This window comes from the organism of the source record quoted next, unplaced genomic scaffold (genome assembly GCF_019419815.1).
Source record: "Pyrus x bretschneideri cultivar Hongxiangsu unplaced genomic scaffold, Pyrus_bretschneideri_v1 Contig42, whole genome shotgun sequence".
NCBI classification, from domain to species: Eukaryota; Viridiplantae; Streptophyta; class Magnoliopsida; order Rosales; family Rosaceae; genus Pyrus; species Pyrus x bretschneideri.
This window is the reverse complement of record NW_025999746.1, coordinates 2,147,569-2,157,861: the sequence shown is the minus strand read 5'-3', so window position 1 is coordinate 2,157,861 and position 10,293 is coordinate 2,147,569. Positions and strand designations below refer to the sequence as shown.

The window sequence follows — 10,293 nt, the reverse complement described above, 5'->3', positions numbered from 1 at the left end:
AAAAAAAAAAGCAGTATTAGAGTGTTTGGTAAACTTTTATGTAAAACAGATGTGAAAAAAGCTGGTTTTTCAAAGCTAGGTTTTGCAGCTTCTTATTTTTGGCTTTTTTTCATCCAAAACTGTGAAAAAAAGCTGAAGCTGAGTGTTTACCAAGCACAAAAATAGCTCCCAGCTTTTTTTGATAGCAGCTTTTTTCAGAATCACCTCAGTACCAAACCAGGTCTTACTCCAAGGGTTGAAGTTAATCTAAAATCTTAATAATTTATTTTCTTATATAAAATTTCGGATGACAAACTTAAAACGATAAAAAGGACGAAAAGTAAAGAGACGCTCCTCATGCAGTAAAAATGGAGGGAAAAAGACATGAACTGTAAAAGATAAATACGAAATACAAAAGAAAAGAAAAATGGAACTCAAAACAGTTAAACTAAAAATAAATCAAAGACTAGTTTTTAGTTTACAATTACAAAGGTAGGTTGGAGAGAGAGAGAGAGATCCGTACCAATCAAATTGTATCAGACAGCAGTGTGGTTTGTGCGAGGAAATATAGAGAAAAAAGACACACCGCGCAAACAAGGAGAAAGCGAGCACCGAGCACCTTCCACTCGTTTCTCTGCCTGTTACTGGCCCACAACCCGAGGCAAATTTTTGCCCTTTTTCTCTGCTTTTTTATTGTATTAGTTTATTTGATTTGTTTAAAGTTTCATGCTGTAGTTATTCTTTGCTTCCCCAAGTGGGAAACTGTTTGTTGTTGTTGCTGACGAGAGAGAGAGGGAACTTGGAAGGGGTTGGGAAAGTGGAAATCCCTATGAGAAACTAGATTTCTGGGGTTTGACCAAAGTTTGGTGGTGACCCAGGTGAGAAAAACTCTCCTTTTCCAAGTGTTTGTTCCTGTTGCAGATTTTGATTTGGTTTTTGGAAACAATCTGTTGGGTTTTTTATTTGGGGATTGGTGTTTTTGAGAAAGTCATATATTTGGACTTGAGATGAGATCATATCGGGATCTGTGCTGGGTTAGTTTTGGCTTTTGCAGTTTGTGGATTTTAATGTTTAGGGAAAATTTTGAGATTTCTCGTTCTGGATAAGGAAAAAGATTGAATTTTTGGGTTCTTCTGCTATCTAATTGAGAGATTAGAACATAATTTGAGGGTCTGAATTTATCTGTGTTTTTTTGGTTGGTTAGATTTTGACTCAGGATTTCATGGGTTGAAAGTGGAATGGAAAAAAAAAACAGTGAATTGATGGGGAGCTATGGTGAAGAGCGTGAGGATCAATTTTATGATACCCGAGAGGACCTTTCTTTGGTTTCGGATTGGGGTTCAGATTGCTGTGAGGCGTTTAGTTCTGGTACTCCAGGTTTCTTAAGGTATGAGGAGGTGTGGGCTAACAACCTGGAAAGTGTTCATGAGCGCCGCCATAAGTTCCTGCAGTGGATGGGTGTAGATTTGGATTCGAATTCGATGACGACAGAAGACTCAGAAGATGTCTTTGTTGACAGAATTAAAATTATTGATAGAATTAGGGAAGATAGTGGGGTGGTGTTGAGAACTTGGGGATTGGAAGAGGCGTCTTGCTCAAGTCAGTCAACAGTGTCTTCTTTGTCAACTGAAGCGCGGGAATCACTAGGAAATGGTGCTTTGGATGATACACATTCCACACGTGCAATGAGGAATTTGAACGGTGGAATGACTGTCATTGTAAGTGAATTGGTTCAGGATGGAAGGCTTGGCAGATTAGGTCAAGCGGGGCTAAATCAATTGGTTAATGGGGAAGTTCTCAGTGCACAGGCACCATCTCCTTTGATTCAGCAATTATTGCAGAGAGAAGTTGATAACGCTAGGTTCTTTCTTGATGCGAAGAAGAAAGTTAAAAGGGGATGGTTAAGGAAATTAGGAAATGGGATTTGCGTTGCTGATAAACATGAGGCTGCGTTGAGCCCCATCGGTCTTAAATCTGCGTCAGGGGTAGGGATGCAAAGAGTCCAAGTTCATCCAAGTAAAAAGCGGACCAAGGAATTATCTTCACTGTATGCTGGGCAACACTTTTCAGCTCACGAGGGTTCAATTTTGTCCATGAAGTTCAGTCTTGATGGGCAATACTTGGCCAGTGCTGGTGAAGATGGTGTCGTTAGAGTGTGGAAGGTGATTGAGGATGAGAGATTCAACCAATTTGATATTGCTTCTGATCCTTCTTCTCTGTACTTCAAGATGCATCCATTTTCCAAGTTAAACTCTCCAAATGTGAACAAAGAAAAACAGAGTAAGGCGCAGCAATTGGGGGGATCATCAGAGTCAGCTTGTGTCGTTTTCCCTCCAAAGATATTTCGCTTATTGGAGAAGCCTGTTCATGAGTTCCGGGGACACGGAGGGGAGGTCTTGGATCTCTCATGGTCAAAGAAAGGGGTTAGTAATGCTTTTGGCTGTGCTATCTCATTTTTAATATATGCTACTTTATTTGTAGAATGGTGGGAAATTGGATTTTATTTCCTATTGTAATTAATCTTTCCAGCCAAGTTGGTGTTGATTCACTGAACTCGATAGAACTAATGGTGTGTTTTGTGTGCGCTTCAGTTTCTGCTGTCATCCTCTGTTGATAAGACAGTCCGTTTATGGCAAGTAGGATGCAACAGATGCCTAAGAGTCTTTTCTCACAGTAATTTTGGTGAGCCTTGCCACTTGTTTGCGTTCTGTTACAATGTAGTATATCAGTGACTTGGTTTGTGTTGGTTATCTGTATCGTTATGATCTCAATTCTTTCTTCCATTTTGAAGTAATTCTGCAATGATTATCTAAAGCTGTGATATTCGATGCAGTGACATGTGTTAATTTCAACCCTCTGGATGATAATTATTTCATCAGTGGTTCAATAGACGGAAAAGTTCGCATTTGGGAAATTATTCGTTGTCTGGTTATTGACTATATTGATGTTCGTGAGATAGTCACTGCTGTATCTTATCGTCCTGACGGAAAGGTCTGTTGGATTTTTGCTTGGAAATGAAAATTAAGCATGAAACCACGTGGATTTTGTTTAACTTTGTTTCTTGATACTTGCAGGGAGGAATTGTGGGTTTGATGACTGGAAATTGCTGTGTCTATAACATCATAGGTACGAAGACCTAATAGTGAATTTTTCTTAATAGTATGCCACTATAATGCTTCTAACTAAAACCCGACTCTTAAGTGTAGCAGAAAACTGGGAGTTCCTGATAATTATATGCTTTAATTAATCTCCTCTTTCTTTGAAAATCGGGCTGACATGAGATGATTATCTTGATGTCATTGCAAAATATCTTTCCTTTTGTTTTGCTTGGTCTGATAGTGTGAAATATCTAATATCTTGTGATTTGTTCAAAATGTCTGACATAGAAAAAATGAAAACTTTGGGGGTTAGTGTATGAGCTATTGAGCACTCTTCTCTTGCAAGCCAAATTTGCAAGGGTGAGATCTATCCACGGTCCCTTACGATTTTTGTTCTTTTTTGTTATTCTATCTTTGTAGTTCGTGATCGTGGTTTCAATATTTTCAGATGACCATCTGGAATTGGATGCTCAGATAAACATACAGGGCAAAAAGAAGTCACCTGGAAAAAGGATAACTGGCTTTCAGGTTGTTATGAACAATTTCTATGTCATTTCTTCCATTTTCACTCTATTTCTCTGCGGTATACTAAGTGTAATATGATTCCTCAGTTTTCTCCAAGCAACCCAAGCAAAGTTATGGTGACGTCTGCTGATTCAGTAGTCCGTATAATTTCTGGGAAAGATATCGTCTGCAAATATAGGGGTATGCATCAGCTTTTATTCATCGTCGTAATTGTTTTAAGTTATTGTTACACCCCAGCCCCAAAGTCTGGAATGATTATAGTATTAACTGTTTTGTCATTCCTCATTAGGTCTTCGAAATGGAGGAAACCATATGTCCGCCTCTTTTACCTCAGACGGAAAGCACATTGTCTCAGCAAGCGATGATTCAAATGTACGCATCTGGAACTTCAATAGCCAGGACACAACATCTTCGCGATTGAGGAACATATGGTCTTGTGAGAGTTTCGTGTCCCACAACTCCATGATTGCTATACCTTGGAATGGTGTAAACAGCTTGCCGGGAACCCTTCCATCCCCCAGATTCATTGGGGATTTGCCGCGAAGCAGCCTTGATTATCCCCTAAAACATTACAATTTGGATGAGAAAGTAGAACAGAAGTCCTTGCCAAGGGGTACCGCAACTTGGCCCGAGGAGAAACTTGTAAACTCAAGTCCAGTACCCGTTTCCCCAACGATGTGCAGATCCGAGTATAAGTTTTTGAAGAGTGCTTGCCATAGTATGTCTGGCTCTTGTCACATGTGGGGCCTTGTGATCGTCACCGCCAGCCTGGACGGACGGATTAGAACATACCACAATTACGGATTACCTATTCGTCGTTAAGATCCCTCAGGTGGCATTTTTTAGGCAGTGGTTTTGCATCCTTGCAAACACAGCTGGTAATTGTTAAATAACCCTTGGTGCTTGTCCAATGCAGTATTATTGACAGTTTGCCGACGACAGCTCTAAGGTGGGTTTACCCAGTGGACAAAGGATTGTCTGCCCTCCTACTTCCGGTGCCCTTCCATGGCCTTCTGTTTTGTATGGTCACGGTTAAGTATATCAACATTTTATATTGTTTTTTTAATAAAGATAATAAGACAAAATGAATAGTAATATAAAATGTTGACGTGATTTAACTGTGACTATACAAGCAGGAGGGCACGGGAGGGCACCAGAAGTGAGAGGGCAGACAAATCTTGCCCTTACCTAGTTTGTTCCCCTGAAGATTTCCAAATGTATGGTAGTCCAGTCAGGTTGTGCCAGGTGGCGACCGTTTATCCGGTTCAGCTGCAGTCCCGCCAGGTGGCTGGGGGATTGGTTTTTAGTTTTTGTTTTGGATCATCTTGTACAAGTCAATTATATGATTCTTTAATTTGTTGGTTTCTCAGCTCAAGAAATTATAGAAGTGTATAATTTAAGTGGCTGTAGGCCCTTAGGAATTAGGATAGAACCGATAGAATACAGTTACAAGTGTATATAATTATATATCTATACACACACACACACACACATATACAGGGGGCATCTTATGAAAACCTGCATTTAGAAATATTGGATATCTTCTTGACATTTCATTTATCAAAATTAAATTTTGGGTGGTTTGGGGGCGATTCTCAAGCTCTCTCTCTCTCTCTCTCTCTCTCTCTCTCTCATTTGAATGAATATCAGAAGTGTGAATAATTCTGATGACATTGATAGTGTTTTATTGGGTTTTTATCACAATTCGTCTCTGAAATTGATCCTCACGATTAATATTGTTCCTGAAATTGAAAATCAATTAATATAGTCTCTAAAAATAGGTGTCGCAAATCAATGTGATTATTCCGTCATAATTCTATTAAAAATTATGTTAAATGTTGATATGACACATAAATGGGATCTCATAAGTCAAATTTTCTCACAAATAGTCATTGAAATTGACTTGTAACATCAAAATGGTCTTTGAAATTGATCTGTGACATCAAAATGATCCCTGAAATTAAAAATCGATCAATGTAGTCTCACAATTAAGTGTCCCAAATCAATATAGTCATTTTGTCAAAATTCTGTAAAAAATTCTGTTATGTGCTGATGTGACATATAAATGGATCACATAAGTCTAATTAAATTAAAAAAAATTATAAATAGGTTTAATAATTTAATAGTTAATAAAAAGTTGTAAAAATCTCAATACTTCTATCTTTACACACTTTGACACCCTTCAGCGAATTGAATATGAATCGAGATTACCTTTGGTGACGACTTGACTGATTGACAACGATTTATGGGACATTACCGTTAACATTTAGGCAATCAACATTCTCACAACCTTAATCTTGGAGAGCTTGTTCGATGCTTTCTTAGTCGTTTGGTGACTCAAAGAAAGGCGAGGTCTGTCTTGAGATAATGAGGTTATAACCGAGGTGCGTCTATTGTTGGTTGAAAACTATTTCCAAACCCTCTCTTAGGCCTTGGTTAATACTTGTGCCTTTGAGAATTTATGGAAGGGATCTTTCTTTGGAGTAGGTCCTATTATAAGAAAAAAAACTCCATTGTGCAAAAAGGTATTTAGATAACTTTTTAAATTAATTATTAAACCCACATCAGCACATAACAAATTTTTTTTTACAGAATTGTGGTGGAAGGATCATTTTGATTTGCGACACCTATTTTCAAGGACTATATTCACCGATTTTCAATTTTAGGGACCGTCTTGATGGTGTGAGTCAATTTCAAGGATCATTTGTTATAAAAACCCGTAAATCATGTGGAGCCCATTTATGTGCCACATTAGCACTTAATGGAATTTTTAACAGAATTGTGACAGAAGAACCACATTGATTTGCGACACTTATTTTCAATGACTACATTGATTGATTTTCAATTTTATGAACCATCTTGATGATGAAGGTCAATTTCAATGACCATTTGTGATAAAAACCCGTTTTATTTTATATTTTACATACAAAGATATGCATAGACTAAAGAAAGAGAGATTTGAACCCTCGATAGGTTTTTGTTTCGAACCATACCAAAACCACAAAACGGATCTACTATAATATTTAGGTTAAGCCACACACTAATCACATTACTGATAATACACCAAAGCGGCATGTCTTACTGATGAAACTTTGTCCAATAAGGATGGGGAGTATATCTAGATTCTAAATTACTGAACCCGAGATTGGCAATGGGACAGTCAGCTGTCCGCCTGATTCGAGAAGGAGACGTATTTGCCATGCATTCTTTTCAGAATTAATATGTAGAAATTTTCAAAGAAAGTTTTGTCCCATTCATTAAGAGAGGAAACATGAAAGAAACAACACAAGTGTGTAATTGAATAGCAGCAGTCTGATTTGGTGATAAGTCAGACATCCTACTTGGTTGTTAGTTAGACAATGATTTAGTGAAAGAAAAGACCATTTGAAATTTGCTCCAATGATTAATATGAGGTTCTCATAAATTTTGGATTTCTTCAAAGCTAAACAAAATGCTTATTGGTAATACAAGTTTCTTTATGGAATACTAGTTTGGTAATACTCTTTAGAAGAACATTGTACGAGTGAGGAGAGAAACATAAGTAAAATTGAATTATATGCAGATGATAGGACAATGATCAAACAATTACGGAATACGCGCGAGGTAGATTTGAGGTCTATATGTAGAGAATGTGGATTGTGGAGTGTACGTGGAGTATGTATATGAAGTGTATTTAATAATATGTGGGACGAGAATAAAACAACCCTTAATTTTATTCACCCACTCTCCCAAACACTACCTTTTCCTCCTATCAATTCTCACCAACCACATGCATAACATGTGGAGATTTCTAATATCCATTAACTAAACAACACTTGATTTGCTGCAAGTTTTTAAACTTTCTTTTTCTGCTTAAAGCTTCTTTACACGCCAAGATTTTGAGTTGTGGCGAACATTTTTCATTCACTAGATGCTGAAATTATTTTATGAAAAGATCATCAGATTCGGGTTAGTGCGTATGGACAGGAGTAGAAGAAGCAAAGACCAAGATTTATGTATCCCAAAGATTTTTAGAGGCTCTCCATTTGCAATTCGAATAGGGTCACTTGGTCATGAACAAACAGCTGATAACAATGTTCTTGTAAAAACGTTAAAAGTACCATGACAATAATAAAGTCATCATGCACACGTGCATAGTAAAAAATTTGAGAAAAAAGGAGTAAATTTCTAAATAAATAATTTTTTAATATAACAATATATTTACATTAAAATACGAAAAAGTAAATTGATATCAAACTTACAATTTACAAATGAAGTATAACAATGCTCTAACATAGAAGACTAGCTTATTCTTATTTTGACTTAGCTTGGAATTGGACGAGACAAAACTTAGCTCTTCACTCACCACATGCATAACTAATAACTTCGTTTTAGAGTTTTTTTAACATTTTCCGCTTCTCAAGACTTCCTTTACATGCCAAACATGTCATAATCTTTAAATCATGACAAGATTTTGAGTTGTTACGACCAAGCAGTATTAGTAGATCTTAGACAAATTTTTATGAGACGCATGCATAAGTTCATAACACATTACACACCTACGATTTATTGAAAAAAAACATATGAGACATAAAATTTTTGGAAAAAAAAAACTTAATAAAAAAACAAACCTTTTAGTTTAAATACCAATTCTAAGAATTTTTTTTTTTGTTAAACTACCATGTTTTTAGTTTAGGTACCATTTGAAAAATCAACCAAAATAATTCTATATATACAGTACTATAAATCAAAATAATTACATAATTGTCACTTAGCTTTACCACATTTTTTGACCAGTTAACTTGTTCATGCAATTGGTTGATCAAATTTTATAGCAACCAACCAATCAAATTTTTGAGTCTCAATGTCGTTGTCCAACAGTGATTTAAAAAAAAAAAAAGTTAAGTAATGAATTTTTTCATAAGCTCTCCAATTTATTGTGTATGCATGTAAACTAACACAACAAAACATAATTGAAGATGAAAAAGTTGCATGTATTATTTTTTTAATCATTGTTGAATAATGACTTGAAATTATTTGGCGCTCAGAAAAAATTTCGGCCGCAACAACAGTGGCCGGCGACAATTTTTGGTACCGACGCCGTTGACGTGTGGGCCATGTGTAATGTTTCCACAAGTTGTGGCTTAATCCAAATAAATTGGGAAGAAATTGATAGTTTTTCTTAAAGTTGATATTTTTCTTTAATACTTTTTATCAAAATTGATATTTAATCTGAATGTTCCTAAAAAAGATAACCCCAATTAAAAATTAAACCCCCAAAATAAATTAAAAAAAAATGTTCACAGTTCTCACATGGCAAATAAAAAAAATGAAGTTTTAATGAAACACTTCTGGTATTATTTAATTTTAATGAAAAATTATATTTTTACTTTTTCTAGCACTATTCACTTACACTTTTATTTATCTTTTTTCATTAAAACTAAAATTTTTAAGGATTGTTCTTTTAGTTTTCCTATAAAAAAATTGTCCGCAATAGTGCTCAAGTTATAAAATCCAATATATTATCCAAGGAAGGTAGGGTAGCTAGTGTGGCCTGTGGTGCTGTCTTTGAGAGTCTTCGGCTAGACTGAAGCAATAGTACGCGTCTCTGTGCAGACACTATGCTTAACATGGGGAGAGCGCCATGCTGTTCAAAGGTAGGACTGCATCGAGGTTCATGGACTGCCAGAGAAGACAACTTGCTTATTCAGTATATCAACTCCCATGGTGAAGGCCGTTGGAGTTCTTTACCTGAAAATGCTGGTACAATAATTTAATCTTTTTTTCTGTCAAGTTATCATAACTCATAACATTTTAGTGAAGTGTCTTCTGTTTAATTTGGTCGTATAAATTGCATGTGATATTAATGAGTTGTTTTTGTTGAAATTGAAGGTCTTCTTCGATGTGGGAAGAGCTGCAAGCTGAGATGGATGAACAATCTCCGACCTGGTATAAAGCGAGGCAACATAACACCCGACGAGGAGCTTATTCTCCGGCTTCATGCCCTTCTCGGCAATCGTTGGTCTCTCATCGCCGGAAGACTTCCCGGTCGAACAGACAATGAGATCAAGAACTACTGGAATACTCATCTCAGCAGGAGATTCAAAAACCCTACCACTGGTAAGGGAACCGAGAAACAAAGTAGCACCCGAAAACGAGCATCAAAACCACAAAAGAGAATGCTTTGAATGATAATTTTATTCTTCTCAATGAGAGGTATTTATACAAGATGTACAACCCTAGTGTAATAGGAAGAAAACTAATTACACGAGATTATAGAAGATTACAGGGAATTGATATCAATTAGGAATCCTACCTAAAATACAAAGTTAACACTTCTCCTCAAGTTGGTGCATATATGTTACTCATGCCCAACTTGTGTAAGAAACATGAAAACTCATGACTTGAAACAACTTTTGTGAGGATATCTGCCAACTGATCCTCTGTTCTTATTGTTGGTAGCTCAAATATTTTTTCTTCTAATTTTTCTTTGATGAAGAACCGATCAACTTCAATGTGCTTTGTTCTATCATATTGTACCAGATTATGTGCAATGTCACGAGCAGCTTTATTATCATAAAATAATTTCATGGGCTGATCATGTAGTATACCCAAATCACAAAGCAGGAGCCTAAGCCACAGAATTTCACAAATCCCTAAAGACATACCTCTATATTCAGTTTTTGCACTAGAACGGGCAACCACATTATGT

The 10,293-nt window shown here is 36.3% G+C and overlaps 2 protein-coding genes across 11 annotated transcripts; both read left to right on the top strand.

Annotated features, from left to right (window-relative positions):
* The first annotated feature begins 463 nt into the window (after positions 1-463).
* LOC103950143 (uncharacterized WD repeat-containing protein C3H5.08c) lies at positions 464-4,956 on the top strand. Of its 10 annotated transcripts, none has more exons than XR_007251693.1 (10): positions 464-857; positions 1,184-2,402; positions 2,571-2,661; positions 2,813-2,970; positions 3,054-3,105; positions 3,526-3,605; positions 3,689-3,782; positions 3,892-4,434; positions 4,519-4,633; positions 4,739-4,956. XR_007251693.1 is itself a non-coding variant. In XM_018648175.2 (9 exons), the coding sequence occupies exons 2-8, from the start codon at positions 1,218-1,220 to the stop codon at positions 4,422-4,424; spliced, it is 2,193 nt and encodes a 730-aa protein (XP_018503691.2). In that variant the 5' UTR covers positions 464-857; positions 1,184-1,217; the 3' UTR covers positions 4,425-4,434; positions 4,519-4,956. The 10 variants fall into 10 exon arrangements, 4 of the variants coding, with proteins under 4 accessions (XP_018503691.2, XP_048422602.1, XP_018503689.2 ...); XR_007251691.1 differs by having other exon boundaries at positions 4,519-4,638; XR_007251692.1 differs by having other exon boundaries at positions 4,519-4,638; positions 4,736-4,956.
* A 4,170-nt stretch (positions 4,957-9,126) lies between these two features.
* Positions 9,127-10,062, top strand: LOC103935943 (transcription factor MYB1-like). Its single transcript, XM_018644700.2, has 2 exons — positions 9,127-9,344; positions 9,474-10,062. Exons 1-2 carry the CDS (start codon positions 9,203-9,205, stop codon positions 9,767-9,769), a joined length of 438 nt encoding a protein of 145 aa, XP_018500216.2. The 5' UTR covers positions 9,127-9,202; the 3' UTR covers positions 9,770-10,062.
* The last annotated feature ends 231 nt before the right edge of the window (positions 10,063-10,293 follow it).